The sequence below is a fragment of the Scomber japonicus genome, chromosome 1, assembly GCF_027409825.1.
Source record: "Scomber japonicus isolate fScoJap1 chromosome 1, fScoJap1.pri, whole genome shotgun sequence".
NCBI lineage: Eukaryota > Metazoa > Chordata > Actinopteri > Scombriformes > Scombridae > Scomber > Scomber japonicus.
This window is the reverse complement of record NC_070578.1, coordinates 35,841,964-35,859,622: the sequence shown is the minus strand read 5'-3', so window position 1 is coordinate 35,859,622 and position 17,659 is coordinate 35,841,964. Positions and strand designations below refer to the sequence as shown.

At 42.0% G+C, this 17,659-nt stretch overlaps 1 protein-coding gene across 1 annotated transcript in view; it reads left to right on the top strand.

The window, feature by feature from the left end:
* serinc4 (serine incorporator 4) overlaps positions 1-16,430 on the top strand; it is a gene marked incomplete at its 5' end in the record, with an annotated part of 17,241 nt that extends 811 nt beyond the window's left edge. Inside the window, 6 exons of the mRNA XM_053315516.1 lie at positions 857-1,063; positions 5,916-6,011; positions 14,053-14,179; positions 14,533-14,645; positions 15,178-15,337; positions 16,223-16,430. Coding sequence (XP_053171491.1) covers positions 857-1,063; positions 5,916-6,011; positions 14,053-14,179; positions 14,533-14,645; positions 15,178-15,337; positions 16,223-16,430 — 911 coding nt within the window. The remainder of the gene's footprint in view (positions 1-856; positions 1,064-5,915; positions 6,012-14,052; positions 14,180-14,532; positions 14,646-15,177; positions 15,338-16,222) is intronic.
* Positions 16,431-17,659: the final 1,229 nt, after the last annotated feature.

Sequence of the window (17,659 nt, the reverse complement as noted above, 5' to 3'; positions counted from 1 at the left end):
TTTGGACATCCCTGCCTTAACCTATTCTTTAATCAATCATATATGTCAGCATCGTCTGTAACCTAATTTACTCTGCTCTAATTTACTGTTGAGAGGGAAACATTGGACACACCTGGAATTTGAGATAAATGCAGGGCAAGGTGTGAAGAGGAGCATGCAAGGAAAACACTGAGAATGATTGAGCACACACAGTCCAAACACACGAGGCCATGACATAAAGAAGCTTTAAGATGCAATAAGATTTTCTTATAAGTACGAGGGAACACTCACAGAGCTCTGCAGAAGTGGCACAAGTCTCAATATGGAGATATAAAATATAAAATGCAATTCTAACCTTCAAGCATCAAAATAAGCATAGTGATGATTTTCCTTCCTTCTTCCACTCCTCCCCCTCTTTCTTTGCTCCCTCCTTCTTCCATCATTCCTTGCTTCCTCCTTTCCTTCCTCCTTTCCTTCCTTCCTCCTTCCCTCCAACCCTCCCTCCTTACTCCTTCCTTCCATCCCTCCTTTCCTTCCTTACTTCCTCCCTTCCCTCTCTTCTAAATTCCTTCCTATTTTCGTCCTTACTCCTTTACTTCCTTCCTTCCTTCCTTCCTTCCTTCCATCCTTCCTTCATCCCTTTCTCCCTCCCTCCCTCCCTCCCTCCCTCCCTCCTTACTCCTTTCCTTCCTTCCTTCCTCCCTTCCTTGAAGAGCCTTGAGATAACTTTTGTTCTATTAATTTTTTATGATATCTTGCAAACAACCAAACAGTACGAACCTCCTCTGCTAGTATATAACAACCATTAAAATGAGTAAAGTCAATCTGAAGCTTTACAATGTCCCTCTCTGTCTCTCTCTGTCTCTTTCAGGCTGACCGGGAGCGGCAGAAAACAAGCGTTGGTACCTGGCAGTGATGTGCGCCACCCTCTTCTTCTACACCATCGCCACCATGGCCTTCACCTTCATGTACAAGTACTACACACATCCCATCGCCTGCCACTTCAACAAGGCCCTGCTGTGGATCAACCTGGGACTGTGCGGCCTCATGTCCTTCATTGCCGTCACACCGTGCGTGAAGCAGAGTGAGTCGATGAAACACACACACTCAACTCAAAACTCAAATGTCCACGACAATTCATTTACCAGCTTGTGCAGCGTTACACATCTGCCCCATCTGCCCCATCTATGACAGACTGTAGAAATCAACCTGACTTGATTATGTGGCCGCATGTGAATATAAATATCCTGTAGATGGCACATTATTGCGTTATTGCACCCATGGGTGTCAAACTCAGGAAGGAAGGAGGGAAGGAAGGAAGGAAGGAAGGAAGGAAGGAAGGAAGGAAGGAAGGAAGGAAGGAAGGAAGGAAGGAAGGAAGGAAGGATGGAAGGAAGGAAGGAAGGAAAATAAGACAGGAAGGAAGGAAAGAAGGACAAAAAAAGAAGCCAGGAAGGAAGGAAGGAAAATAAGACAGGAAGGAAGGAAGGAAAATAAGACAGGAAGGAAGGAAGGAAGGAATGAAGGAAAGAAGGAAGAAAAAGAAGACAGGAAGGAAGGAAAGAAGGAAGAAAAAAGAAGACAGGAAGGAAAGAAGGAAGGAAGGAAGGAAGGAAGGAAGGAAGGAAAGAAGGAAGAAAATAAGACAGGAAGGAAGGAAGGAAAATAAGACAGAAAGGAAGGAAAGAAGGAGAAAAAGAAGACAGGAAGGAAGGAAGGAAGAAGGAAGGAAGGAAGGAAGGAAGGAAGGAAGGAAAATAAGACAGGAAGGAAGGAAGGATGGAAAGAAGGATGGAAGGAAAGAAAATAAGACAGGAAGGAAGGAAAGAAGGAAGAAAGGAAGGAAGGGAGGAATAAGGAAAGTGGGCTGAATTAGACGCCTTGGCGGGCCGGATCTGGCCCACGGGCCGCATGTTTGCGTGAAGTGCGAGAAGCAGAGTGAGTCGATGAACACACACTCAACTCAAAACTCAGCTCCAGTCCGCTCCGCACACGTCTGTCATCGATTCTCAGTGGTGAAATAAACACTTAGACCATCTCCAGCTATGCAAACATCCCCCTGCTGCTGAAACCGGCAACGCTGCAGATAATAATAATTAGATGTGAGGTAATATTATGTGTGGCTCCCTTTTTTTAAAAGGGGCAGGTCTGCAAAGGTTTTAGGGGCTTTTATGATTGAAACACAGGCAGCTGTTTGCAGATGTGGCGATGTAAAGGTGGAAATACTGGATTAAAATGTTAAAATCAGATGGAAGGAAGGAAGAAAGGAAGGAAGCAAGGAAGGGAGGGAGGGAGGAAGGAAGGAAGGAAGGGAATACAGATGGAAGGAAGGAAGGAAGGAAAGACAGAAGGAAGGAAGGAAGGACAGATGGAAGGAAGGAAGGAAAGACGGAAGGAAGAAAAAGATAGATGGATGGAAGGAAGGAAGGACGGAAGGAAGGAAGGACAGATGGAAAGAAGGAAGGAAAGACAGATGGAAGGAAGGACGGAAAGACAGAAATAAGGAAGGACAGAAGGAAGGAAGGAAGGAAGGAAGGAAAGAAGGATGGAAGAATGAAGGAAGAAAGGACAGATGGAAGGAAGGAAGGAAAGACAGATGGAAGGAAAAGACAGATGGAAGGAAAGACAGATGGAAGGAAGGAAGGATGGAAGGAAGGACTGATGGATGGAAGGAAGACAGGGAGGGAGGAAGGAAGGAAGGAAAGACAGATGGAAGGAAGGAAAGAAGGAAGGAAGGGAATACAGATGGAAGGAAGGAAGAAAGGAAGGAAAGAAGGAAGAAAGGACAGATGGAAGGAAGGAAGGACAGATGGAAGGAAGGAAGGAAGGAAGGAAGGACAGATTGAAGAAAGGAAGGACAGATGAAGGAAGGAAGGAAGGACAGATTGAAGAAAGGAAGGACAGATGAAGGAAGGAAGGAAGGAAGGAAGGAAGGACATGAAGGAAGGAGGAAGAAGAAGGAAGGAAAGAAGGAAGGAAAGACAGATGGAAGGAAGGAAGGGAAGCCAGATGGAAGGAAGGAAAGACAGAAGGAAGGAAGGAAAGACAGATGGAAGGACAGATGGAAGGAATGAAGGAAGGAAGGACTGATGGAAGGAAGAAAGGACGGAAGGGAATACAGATGGAAGGACAGATGGAAGGAAGGAAGGAAAGACAGATGGAAGGACAGATGGAAGGAAGGAAGAAAGGGAGGGAGGGAGGTAGGAAGGAAGGAAGGAAAGAAGGATGGAAGGAAAGACAGATGGAAGGACAGATGGAAGGAAGGAAGGAAGGAAGAAGGACTGATGGAAGGAAGAAAGGAAGAAAAGAAGGGAGGGAGGGAGGGAGGGAGGGAGGGAGGAAGGACTGCTGGCTGAAAGGAAGGAAGGAAGAAGGAAGGAAGAAGGAAGGAAGGAAGGAAGGAAAGACATAGAAGGAAGGCACGACCAGCCAGACACATTTACCCTGAACGCCATAGCCCTTCAATGCTTAAAGCCTTTATCTTCACCATGAGATGAGCATGTGCTGTTTGTCCGAGACTGCCGAGACCCTCTCTCTCTCTCTGCTTTCAGATTGAAGACACGGGTTAATTTCATTATGTCATCTATATAAATGATATAACGATGAGCTTCAAAGTTAATCTAGTAACAGCAGTGGAGGAAAAACAATGTCACCACATCACAAGATCATATCACAAGATGTTTATCAGCAGACGGAGAGTTTCTGCTCGGTTGTCATGTGTGAAATATTATATAACAAGCTTCATCTGATATCTGAATGTACAGTTCTGTAAACCCTCGTCTTCTCCTCCCGGGTCAAATTGACCCCGTCTGTTTTGACTTGTTTCTTCTTTCCTCCCTTCCTTCCTTCCTTCCTTCTCTCCTTCCTCCCTCTTTTCCTTCCTTCTTCCTTCCCTCCTTCCTTCCTCCCTCACTCCCTCCGTCCTCCTTTCCTTCCTTCCTTCTTCCTTCCTCCCCCCTTTCCTTCCTTCTTCCTTCCTCCCTCCTTCCTTCCCTCCCTCCTTTCCTTCCTACTTCCTCCCTCCTTTCCTTCCTTCTTCCTTCCTTCCTTGTTTCCTTCCTCCCTCACTCCTTTCCTTCCTTACTTCCTTCTCTCTTTCTTTCCTCCCTCCTTTCCTTCCTCCTTCCTCCCTCCTTTCCTTCCTCCCTCACTCCCTCCTTCCTCCCTCCTTTCCTTCCTTGACTCAAGGACAACAGGAGGGTTCTTTCCTCCCTCCTTTCCTTCCTCCTTCCTCACTCCTTTCCTTCCTTCTTCTTTCCCTCCTTCCTTCCCTCCCTCCTTTCCTTCCTACTTCCTCCCTTCCTTTCCTTCCTTCTTCCTTCCTCCCTCACTCCCTCCTTCCTCCTTTCCTTCCTTCCTTCTTCCTTCCTCCCCCCTTTCCTTCCTTCTTCCTTCCTCCCTCCTTTCCTTCCTCCCCCTTTCCTTCCCTACTCTCCTTCCTTCTTCCTTCTTACCTCCCTCCTTTCCTTCCTTGACTCGAGGACATCAGGAGGGTTCTTTCCTCCCTCCTTTCCTTCCTCCTTCCTCACTCCTTTCCTTCCTTCTTCCTTCCCTCCTTCCTTCCCTCCCTCCTTTCCTTCTTACTTCCTCCCTCCTTTCCTCCCTCCTGTCCTTCCTTCCCTCCCTCCCTCCTTTCCTTCCTCCCTCCTTCCTTCTTTCCTTCCTTCCTTCCTTCTCTCCCTCCTTTCCTTCCTCCTTTCCTTCCTTCTCTCCCTCCCTCCTTTCCTTCCTCCCCCTTCCTTCTTCCTCCCTCCTTCCTTCCTTCTCTCCCTCCTTTCCTTCCTCCCTCCTTTCCTTCCCTACTCTCCTTCCTTCTTCCTTCTTACCTCCCTCCTTCCTTCCTCCCTCCTTTCCTTCCTTGACTCGAGGACAACAGGAGGGTTAAAGGGAGGAAAAGGAACATATCTTCTAGTTTTTTTTTTTATTATAGGGACAGTGACAGGATTTGAAGGGAGACAGTGAGGCGGTGTGGCATGTATCTTAAGGGTGTGGCCTAATTTTATTTTATTTTATTTTTTTCATAGTGATAATAATAATTTAAGGCTTATAGTATAGTCTAGTGCTTTTTTTTTCTTTTTTTTTTAAACCAATCCTCAGTCAAAATATCCAGATCTTTTAATAGGAGCAGTTCAATTCCACTTGGATGCTCCCCATAAAACCACAGCCTGTCATTTTGTGTGTTTATGTTTTCTATATGGATTAAATTAAATTTGGCAATTAGTGAGATTTAGACGCTCTTAGTCAAATAGTTGTACCTTTAGACAGAGGCAGGGTAACTGTTTCCCTCTGTTTCCAGTCTTGAATGAAAGAAGTAAGAGAAATTTGACCCTTGTGTCGTCCTCCCGGGTCAAATTGACCCCATCCGTTTTGACTATTCCTTCTTTCCTCCGTTCCTTCCTTCCTTCCTTCTCTCTTTCTTTCTTTCCTCCCTCCTTCCTTCTGTCCTCCCTCCTTTCCTTCCACCCTCCCTCCTTTCCTTCCTTACCTCCTTCTTTCCTCCCTCCTTCCTTCTTTCCACCCTCCCTCCCTCCTTTCCTTCCTTCTTCCTTCCCTCCTCCCTCCCTCTCTCCTTTCCTTCCTTCTTCCTCCCTCCCTCCTTTCCTTCTTTCCACCCTCCCTCCCTCCTTTCCTTCCTTCTTTCCTCTCTCCCTCCTTTCCTTCCTTCCTTCTTCCTCCCTCCCTCCTTTCCTTCCTTTTTTCCTCCATCCTTTCCTTCCTCCTTCCTCCCTCCTTTCCTTCCTTCCTTCTTCCCTCCTTTCCTTCCTTCCTTCTTCCTCCCTCCCTTCCTGAGGTTTAAGATAAGAATATGAAACTGTTCTTGCATGAGGCTCATTATGTCTGACTCTCTCTCTCTCTCTCCCTCTCTCTCTCTCTCTCTCTCTCTCTCTCTCTCTCTCTCTCTCTCTCTCTCTCTCTCTCTCTCTGTGTCTCTACAGAGCAGCCTCGGTCGGGGCTCCTTCAGGCCTCCATCATCAGCTGTTACGTCATGTACCTCACTTTCTCAGCGCTGTCCAGTCGCCCGCCGGAGAAAGGTACGCTAACAGCAGACACAGAGCAGAGAGGCACAGTGACAGCTTCAATGAGACACTGAACACTGACTCATGAACATAACACTTAAACATGAACATGAATACTTTGGGGGCCATTTTTCAAGGTTATTTTCTGTATGTCGATTAAAAGAGAAACATATGCAGCCTTAAATGAGAGGAGGAATCCATTTACCTTGCTTAAAATCCTCTTTTTACTGTAATATTGGTATACTGGCTTGTAGGGAGTGATGCAGACTGTCTTTAAGCTGCAGTAGTCATTATTCTTATATTAACAAATATGTATTGTTGGTAAAAGTAGATGATCAGCTTCTATTGAGCTTCATCAGTGTGAGTTTCTATAGTTATTATAGTTACTATGGTAACAGTGTGAGTTAGTCATATCAAGTGATATCTGACACATTTACAGTCTTTTAGCATCAGATTCCCTCTTAGTGTTTCCTGTTGAGCTGTGGTGGAAGTATAGTAACAAAAAGACTTTGCTACTAAAAACACTGTAACGCTGAAACATAGAAGATGAAGGAAGGAAGGAAGGACAGGAGGGAGGAAGGAAGGAAGGAAGGACAGAAGGGAGGAAGGAAGGGAGGAAAGGGAGGAAAGGAAAGAAGGAAGGGAGGAAAAGAAGAAGGAAGTAAGGAGAGAAGGAAAGGAAGGAAGGAAAGAAGGAAGGAAGGAAGGGAGTAAGGAGGGAGGGACTAAAAGAGGAAGGAAGGAAGGAAGGAAGGAAGGACAGTAGGGAGGAAAGAAGGGAGGAAGGGAGGAAAGGGAGGAAAAGAAAAAGGAAATAAGGAAAGAAGGAAAGGAAGGAAGGAAAGAAGGAAGGAAGGAAGGAAGGAAGGAAGGAAGGAAGGAAGGAAGAAAAGAAGGAAAGAAGGAAAGGAGTAAGGAGGGAGGGAGGAAGGAAAAGAGGAGGGAAAGGAAGGAAGCAAGGATGGATGGATGGTTGGATGGAACGAAGCGAGGAAAGAAATATGGAAGGAGGGGAAGAACGAAGGAAAAAATCAAGAAAGAGGGAAGAAGGAAGGAAGGAAGGAAAGACTTTGGCTCTAAAAACACTGTAACGTTGAAACATAGAAGATGAAGATTTGACTCATTTGGACGCTGAAGCTTCATATCAGCTTCACATCAACTTTTAAATATATTTTTTTGCACACAGAAGGAGGACTGTGGATTTTGTCCTCCATCACTTATTATAAAGCAACTCTAGGAGGGGCTATCTCTTTATAACCAGTATGGACATGAAGCAACCAGTAGTTGTACAGTGTATATAGTGTGTGTGTGTGTGTGTGTGTGTGTGTGTGTGTGTGTGTGTGTGTGTGTGTGTGTGTGTGTGTGTGTGTGTGTGTGTGTGTGAATCAGAAGCTATCCATTAATATCACAGACGGATAAAACGCTCTTTTCATGTTTGACATTTGTTTGGTTGAAACTGATCGCCCCGTCCCACACACACACCTATGATCAAATCCTCTGCAATTTGCCTTCACTTTTCATCCGACACTCATAATGACTCACCTGGTGGCTCCAGGTAAGACAAAGAGCCTCCACATGACTGAGACATTAATGCTGCGGCTTGTCAGAGGGCCTCCTTCTCTTATCCAGGGTTTACATCTAAATGGCACACAAGTAGATATAGATGCACACACACACACACACACACACACACACACACACACACACGTACACACAGATAATCTGGGATGAGATGTGCTCTGACATGCTGCCTGCTGAGCTGGTGGCCTGTGGTGAGGGCAGACTGAAGGATATTTGTTTCACATTCCTCATGGATCCATTGACAACATAATAACACAGGAAAACAGCCTGGCAGCATCATTACATATGTTCTGTGAAAGTGCGGAGCATCGTTCAGCTCCGTCTGTCAACAGTGATATATTGCTCTGTTTTATGCCACTGAGAGAAAAGACAACACGAGGTTAGACTAAAAAACACACCACAAAACAGTTTTTAAAGTCAGAGGTGGAAAGTAACTAAGCACATTCACTTAAGTACTGTCATTAAGTATAATAGTGAGTTATTTCCATGTGAGGCTACTTTATTCTTCCCATCCACTACATCTCAAAAGGAAATATTGTGCTTTCCACTTTCCACTATATTTATTTAACAGCTTTAGTTACTTTTAATATGCAGATTTGACACAATGGATAATATAACAAGCTTTTATAATACAACACATTGTTAAAGAAACTAAAAGTGTGTAGTCGGCTCACATTTCAGATGTCTATGAGTTGTTAACAGCTCCACCAAATAGTGATTTTTCCCTCTAAACTTCTCACATGGTTTCATTTCAATAAATGTTCAAATGATCCAATATTTCAGCAAAAATCAGAGATTAGAGAAAAAGTCAAAAAACTGAAAACACATTTGTGTATCCGAACTTTGTTTTTTCTTCTTTCCTCTCCCATTAATCATCTCAGCAGCCCTCACATTTATCTGCTGACCCTTTGGAGGGGCCCGGACCCTAGGTTGGGAACCACTGAACTAAACTAGCTAACTGTATATAAAGTAGTATAAACTAGCTAATTGTATATAAAGTAGCGTAAACTAGCTAACTGTATATAAAGTAGCGTAAACTAGCTAACTGTATATAAAGTAGTATAAACTAGCTAACTGTATATAAAGTAGCGTAAACTAGCTAACTGTATATAAAGTAGTATAAACTAGCTAACTGTATATAAAGTAGTATAAACTAGCTAACTGTATATAAAGTAGTATAAACTAGCTAACTGTATATAAAGTAGCGTAAACTAGCTAACTGTATATAAAGTAGTGTAAACTAGCTAACTGTATATAAAGTAGTGTAAACTAGCTAACTGTATATAAAGTAGTATAAACTAGCTAACTGTATATAAAGTAGTGTAAACTAGCTAACTGCATATAAAGTAGTATAAACTAGCTAACTGTATATAAAGTAGTGTAAACTAGCTAACTGCATATAAAGTAGTAAACTAGCTAACTGTATATAAAGTAAACTAGCTAACTGTATATAATGTAAACTAGCTAACTGTATATAAAGTAAACTAGCTAACTGTATATAAAGTAGTATAAACTAGCTAACTGTATATAAAGGAGTATAAACTAGCTAACTGTATATAATGTAAACTAGCTAACTGCATAGAAAGTAGTGTAAACTAGCTAACTGTATATAAAGTAGTGTAAACTAGCTAACTGTGTATAAAGTAGTGTAAACTAGCTAACTGTATATAAAGTAAACTAGCTAACTGTATATAAAGTAGTATAAACTAGCTAACTGTATATAAAGTATATAAAGTAGTATAAACTAGCTAACTGTATATAAAGTAGTATAAACTAGCTAACTGTATATAAAGTAGTATAAACTAGCTAACTGTATATAAAGTAGTGTAAACTAGCTAACTGTATATAAAGTAGTGTAAACTAGCTAACTGTATATAAAATAGTGTAAACTAGCTAACTGTATATAAAGTAGTATAAACTAGCTAACTGTATATAAAGTAGTATAAACTAGCTAACTGTATATAAAGTAGCGTAAACTAGCTAACTGTATATAAAGTAGTGTAAACTAGCTAACTGTATATAAAGTAGCGTAAACTAGCTAACTGTATATAAAGTAGTGTAAACTAGCTAACTGTATATAAAGTAGCGTAAACTAGCTAACTGTATATAAAGTAGTGTAAACTAGCTAACTGTATATAAAGTAGTGTAAACTAGCTAACTGTATATAAAGTAGTATAAACTAGCTAACTGTATATAAAGTAGTATAAACTAGCTAACTGTATATAAAGTAGTATAAACTAGCTAACTGTATATAAAGTAGTATAAACTAGCTAACTGTATATAAAGTAGTATAAACTAGCTAACTGTATATAAAGTAGTGTAAACTAGCTCCACCTCCAGCAGCTACAACAGTAACATGCTGCTCTAACACTGATGCTTCACTATTAATAATCTAATGATGTCATATATAGTAAAATATAATAAGAACGTGTCTCCCTGTGCAGCATTAATGTGTTTTAATAGTTTTTGGACAACAGTGGAGGTCTACAACACAGAGGAATAAGATATCACACACACAATACTTACAAGTAGATCAATTTGGTGTTGGATTGACTCTGCACATGACATTTATTGACTATAAGAAAACTACAGCCATATCCTTTAACATACTGTTATGTACAGAGGCATTTATATGTGTATGTGTGTGTGTGTGTGTGTGTGTGTGTGTGTGTGTGTGTGTGTGTGTGTGTGTGTGTGTGTGTGTGTGTGTGTGTGTACAGTAGGTGTGTGTGTCAGAGTCCCGGGGCAGTGCAGGACATTGTAGCAACTTGTTGAGAAAATATGCACTCTCAGTCTGTTATAAAAACACCTTTTCAACGCAGACTGTGAACCGCACACAAAGACACGCACACACATACACACACACACCCATAACACACTCGACCGCTCTGTAATATGTAATTTCCACCTACATGGCAACGTCTGCAAAGGAGGTGTGTGTTTGTATGTGTGCGTGTGTGTGAGTGTCTGTTTCAGGGACACAAACAAGACTTAAGATCAGTTAATTGGGGACAACAAAAGTCATCTCCCCAACTGGTAAAACGCTGATGTTTGGGTCATTGGTTAAGGTTGGGGTAGGGGTTAGGGTTAGGTAAGTAGTGGGTTAGGGTACGTCTCCATGAAAATGAATGTAAGTCTATGTAAGGACCCTCAAAAGTGACTTAAGTTAACCTGTGTGTGTGTAGATCCATCCTTGTTACTGTCTTCTTAGGTCTTGTTTGCCTAGTCTGTCCCCGGAAGGCTTATTCTGCTCTATGACCTCACCATGACAAACACACACACACACACACACTCACACACACACACACACACACACACACACACACACACACACACACACACACACACACACACACACACACACACACACACACACACACAGTAATCCTTATGTTTCAGGGAGGGAGAATTAGTCTGGAGTGCAATTTAAAAGAGACAACTCAACGAGCGGGACATGTTCTCTCTGCCTTGACGACTCTTGACCTGAGTGTGTGTGTGTGTGTTCATGTGTGTGTGTTCATGTGTGTGTGTGTGTAATATAGTCTGAGTCCTGTAATTAGCCAGTGTTTTCACTGAGCTCAGGTTCCTCTTTTCCCCGCAACACACAAACACAAAACTTTTCTCAGTAATCCACAGCCAGCTGAAACGACCCTCTGGAGGTTGGGCTGGATGTGTGTGTGTGTGTGTGTGTGTGTGTGTGTGTGTGTGTGTGTGTGTGTGTGTGTGTGTATGTTTTTGAGGGAGTTTGGAGCTTGTGCACATGCATGTGCATGTGTGTGCATACAGTACATATTTGTGAGTGCTATGTGTTCCTCTCCCCTCACCCCAGAAAGAGTCTTTAAGAGAGAGAGAGAGAGAGAGAGAGAGGGAGGGAGAGAGAGAGAGAGAGAGAGAGAGAGAGAGGGAGAGAGGGAGAGAGAGAGAGAGAGAGAGAGAGTCCCAGAAGGGAAAGTGTAGAGCCGAGGCCCCTTTTACAAGACAGAGAGGAATTTCCCAGGACATTAAATGAAGGAGAAGGAATGAAACAATGAAAATGTGACACAACACTCATCCTGCATGTGGAAAATTTCTTTCTAGCTTTGATGAAAAAAACCCCTAAAACTCAAAGTGACTACAAAAGAAATCTCCCAATTGACTCCTGTTTGTTGTGGGTTGTGGGTTGTCAGGTTTCTTTTCCCCCTTAGTACAGTTCATTCGGGCAGATCTAAACACAGTAACTGCACTTGGATGTAGATTAAAACAACCAACAACCACAAGTACCACAAACACTGGAGCGCTTTGTGGTAGGAACGTGATCTGACCTCCATCCAACCCATCTACTAGGTGTGTTCTGCAAGTTTGAGCTACGTCTCCCATAGATAGGCGTGCTTTGAACGCTGGGACACGGATAAACAAATTTAACTGTTACTAACAGCTGGCTGGAGAATTAATCGAGGTCCAACCTGGACTAGCACAACAAAGAACATTTGTACTTAGCCAGATTATCTTCTCTAAAAACAGACACATCTCACCAATGAAAGGACAGAACGTTCTAGTGATGCATTTTACTTCACTTTGAAGTTTCCCAACTCATCTACTGATTTGGACCAAAGCAAAAAAAAACTATATCTTAACCCTCCTGTTGTCCTCGAGTCAAGGAAGGAAAGGAGGGAGGAAGAAGGAAGGAAAGGAGGAAGGAAGGAAGGAGGGAGGGAGGGAGGAAGAAGGAAGGGAAGGAAGGAAGGAGGGAGAGAGGAAGGAAGAAGGAAGGAAAGGAGGGAAGGAAAGGAAGGGAGGGAGGAAGGAAGAAGGAAGGAAAGGAGGCAAGGAAACAGGGGAGGAAGGAAAGGAGCGAGGGAGGGAAGGAAGAAGGAAGGAAGGAGGGAGGGAGGAAGGAGGGAAGGAAAAAGGAAGGAAAGGAGGGAGGAAGGAAAGAAGGAAGGAAGGAAGGGAGGAAGGGAGGAAAGAAGGAACAAGTCAAAACAGACGGGGTCAATTTGACCCGGGAGGACGACACAAGGGTTAAGGAAGTGGCTATTCATCCATTCATTGTTATACTGACTCATTACACATGGGCATCAGTATATACTTCAAAATATAGGAACATTTTTGCTTGCAGGTGATGTGCCAATCCTTCCCATGGTTTGGGAAAAGTTATGAGGTGTAGACACAGAAATCACTTGGTTACGGTATGGGAAAGATCATAGTTTGTTCAAACAGTAAAATGCCACATTTAACGGTACTAAAATACCCGACATGATGGTAAAGAATGTCTGGTTCGTGGTCTAAAAGAGGTCAAGTGTTGTGTCAAAGTCTGTTCCCCGTTCAAATAATGCCCCTCTCCCATTCAGACTGTGTTTACGCATCAATAAACTATTATCAGAGGCCTACTGGTTACATTTTTGCACCACTTCTATTGCCCATCCTTACATTCAGTGATTTCTTACTGAATTCAAGGTGTCATTTTAACCCTCCTGTTGTGTTTGAGTCAAGGAAGGAAGGGAGGAAGGGAGTAAAGGAAAGAAAGCAGGGAGGGGGGAAGGAAGGAAGGAAGGAAGGAGAGAGAAAGGAAGGAACGACAGAAGGAAAAAATGGGGATGGAGGACGGAAGGGAGGAAAGGAAATAAGGAAGGGAGGAAGGAAGGATGGAGGAAATAAGTAAGGAAGGAAGGTAGGAGGGAAGGAGGAAAGAAGGACAGAGGAAAGAAGAAAGGAAGTAAGGACAGAGGAAAGAAGGTAGGGGGGGAGGAAGGACAAAAGAAGGAAGAAAGGGAGATGGAGGAAGGGAAGAAAGAGAAGAAGGAAAGAAAGAGAGAAGAAGCACAGATGGAAGAAAGGAAGGAAGGAAAGAAGGAACAGTCAAAACAGACTGGTCAATTTGACCCGGGAGCACGACAGGAAGGTTAAAGGCTCTCAGGTTGAATCTAAAAAAAGGGGGGGGGGGGATTCAGTGTCAAACAATTGCATTTAACTTCAAATTGTGCCAAACATGCTTCAATATAACTGCGATAAATGTAATAAATGTCATCCAAGTTTTCGTGGATCACTTTCAACACTGTGTCTGTATTTCGTCTTCACTGGAATGAAAATTATGGGTTTTTATAACTCATACATATACAGACATTGTGACTGGTTTGAATTATGAAACAGATCCATTTCTGGGCCCCCCACAAAATCTGTCAAATTAAAGTATTTTGCTCCAGTATGGATTTCATAATACGACACCAAAGAGCTTGAAAAGGTGTTACAGGCTGTTTTTTATAAGTAAAACACACAACAGGAAGGCATTATGAGGCCGATCTCATATTTCTTCTTAGTATCTATAAAGAGACTCTTCTGTCTTATAACCTGTTTGCATGTTTACCTATTTGTATTGTAATTATTCTTCTGATTTCACCTTTAAATACAACCATAATTGCCCCTAACACATGTATATCTATATGAGACTTGGCATAAGAAGACCTGCTGAACTTACTTGCTGTGCTCTCTGTGTCAGTTGTGTACCAGGGCATGAACATGACCGTCTGTTACCCGAGTGTGGGGCAAGATGACATCCAGAAAGAGGGCAACGCCGTCGCCATCATCGGAGCTGCCATCATGTACTGCTGTGTACTCTTTGCATGGTGAGAAATGGTGTTACATTTTCAAAAGAACGTCCCGTATAGATGTAAAGTCACTCTCAGGGACACAAACCAGACTTAAGACCAGTTAACTGGGGACAGAAGTCGTGTAAAATGCCAATTTTTGGGTCGTTGCTTAAAGTTAAGGTTAGGGTAAGTCTCCAGGAAATGAATGCAAGGCTATGTAATGTCCCCAAAAGTGACTAAAGTAAACCTGTGTGTGTAATTCACATCAAACATAAATTACAGAAACATCAATTTCATGAATTTTGAACCTAAACATACAATTAAAAAAATGATACAGGAGTAATTTTGTGGTAATAAATGTGTTCAAATCTCTTTTTTCCCTCCCATAGTAACGAAGCTTCCTACTTGGCGGAGGTGTTTGGTCCATTTTGGATGATCAAAGTTTACCGCTATGAGTTCCAGAAAGCCAGCTGCTGTTTCTGCTGCCCTGAGGAAGAGGAAGGTTTGTACTGATGCAGTTTCAAATCTGAACAGTCTGTTTCCAGGTCAATTTTTACACATCGGAGTCTGTTTCCAGGTGTGTTGGGGAGTAATACTGCATATGTGGAAAAACTACTGTAAAAAAAAGGCTTTTATAGCTCTAGAGGGAGCCATGGAAAAAATGATAAAGTGCCTTTGCATGGTGGATAATGTTGGCATCTGGTTGTAACAAGGATGAAAAGCATGTGGAATAAAAAAAGAGCATCAATTTGGAAACTTTTTACAATGTTATATGATTGCAATGCTAAAATCGTTGCAGTACTCATTTATTATTACAAAAGCACAGCATAAATACTTCAGGGAAAATATAATACATGGTACAAGTGCAAAGAGAGTGGCAATAATAGATGAAAAAACATCTCAGACAGCCTCCGAGTCATGACACTGCCTTTGTATCTTTAAAGTATTGACCACAAAAATCAATATCAAGAAGTATCAAAACATCTCCCATCAAACAATACCTGCAATTGATCCTTTTTTGTCTTTTTTTTCAGTCGAGGACGATTTTGAGCTGGAGAACGAGAACGAGAACAAAGGCTGTCAGAAGGTCATTCATAATGAGACCCTGCGAGTGGCTTACAGCTACTTCTTCTTCCATTTTGTCTTCTTCTTGGCCTCGCTCTACGTCATGATGACCCTCACGAACTGGTTCAGGTTAGTCGATGACACCGCCAAAACACTGACGTTCATATTTCTTCTGATTTCATTTTCTCCTCCTCACATCCGGGTCATACAGGCAGGCGTTACAGAGCCATAAAAACACACACAAACAGACTCCCGAACACTTTCTTCCCCAGAGAGCCATCCAGTCACTTAACAAATCAAATCCTGCATTGACTTTAAGATTCTACTCCTCACGTTTAAGATCCGTCACAACCATCACATGGCACCATCATATCTCTCTGAACTTATTCACATCTACACACCTTCCTGAACTCTCCGATCCTCCTCTGCCAACCAGCTCTTCGCCCCATCTGCCAACTTAACCACCATGGGGTCGAGAGCTTTCAGCCGATCTGCCCCCCCCCTCCCCGCCTATCAAACTCTCTCCCACCAGACACTTCTTCTGACTCTCTAATATTCTATATTCTATTCTATATTCCATTCTATATTCTATTATATATTCTATTCTATATTCTATATTCTATTCTATATTCCATTCTATATTCTATATTCTATTCTATATTCCATTCTATATTCTATTCTATATTCTATATTCTATTCTATATTCCATTCTATATTCTATTCTATATCTATTCTATATTCCATTCTATATTCTATTCTATATTCTATTCTATATTCCATTCTATATTCTATTCTATATTCCATTCTTTATTCCATTCTTTATTCCATTCTATATTCTATATTCTATTCTATATTCTATTCTATATTCCATATTCTATTCTATATTCCATTCTATAGTCTATTCTTTATTCTATTCTATATTCTATATTCTATATTCTATATTCTATATTCTATTCTGATATCTGATTTCTTTCGTAGCTCAGAGTTTAAACTGTGTTCTCGTCCGTCCTCCAGCTATGAGTCTGCAGTGCTGGAGACCACCTTCACCCACGGCAGCTGGTCTACCTTCTGGGTGAAGATGTCGTCCTGCTGGGCCTGTGTGCTCCTCTACCTCTGGCTGCTGCTGGGCCCTCTGTGCAGCTGTCAGAGCGAATCAAGACCTCGCCGCTCACGCATCAAACGTCGCTCAGCGTCCTCCCGTCACGTCACTGTCAGCGTCTGACACTCTCTGTGAGGGGCCAGGCATGATGTGGACAAGAGGTCAGGTGACTCCAAACCTCCCAGTGGCGCCCCGAAGGTGGGGGATTTTCAGGAATGGAAGTCACAGGGGTAAAAGGGTAAAAGGGTCAAAGACTCACGGCGATCTGTGAGGGACCAATCGGAAGAGTTGGAGCCCCGTTGATACGTGAAGAACTGGGTAACGCCCTGATGTCACCGGCTCCACACCATGAAATTAAACCACTAATGAAGACTTGACTGTGGTTTTTTTGAAACACACTTACAGTATGAATTGCCAAAGGGATCAGGAGGGGTGAAACTCTCACTCTGTATATTGAGGGAATTACAGTACGTCGATGCAAAGGTGGATACAATTCTCAATTTTTACCTTTTAATTATAGTGTTATTTTAAATTTCTGGCTGTATTTAGTCTTTTAATATTATAACTAAAAAAAGGACTTGTAGATATTTGCTGTATTATTGCTACAAAGGCAGTAGCACTCATCCCTGTTGTTTATCTGATTTATTTTTGATAAAACTATTTTTTTTCTCCTCCTGTTTGTCCTCTGATCTCAGCCAGGCAGTTGTTAGTTGTGATCATGTATTAAAATCTTTTCCCAAAGTTGGAAACAGAGAACTGACTGGTGCTAAAAGCATCGCCTGTATTCAGACTTCATCTCATGATGTGAGACCTGGTCCTTACTGATGCATATTCAGTAGTTTTCAAGGAATAATTGTAATGTTAAAAAGAAAAGAAAGAAAAGAAACTGTTTCAATTACAGAAATTTACTTAAAATTCACTGAAGTGTTTGGTTTGAATAATAACATTTAGACATTTCTGAAAGGAATACTTTAACATTTTGGGGAACTATGCATTAGGACTTCAACTCTTTACTCTCTGAGGATTATTCTCTTGATCAATCGTTTTGTCTATAAAACATCATACAATAGAGCCCAAGGTGACATCTTTGAATGTCATGTTTTCGTCTGGTCAACAGCCCAAAAAATCCAAAGATTTTTAAGTTTACTATCATGTATGAAACAAGAAGTAAAACTTTCTCACATTTCAGAAGCTGCAACCAGCAGATTTTGGGCATTTCCTCCCTTAAAAGATGCTAAAATAAATTATTCTATCATCAGCGTATACATATTTGCTTTCTTGCTGGGATTTAGATGAGAGGATTGATACTTCTCTGAGGTCTGTAAACTAAACATGAAGCTACCACCAGCAGT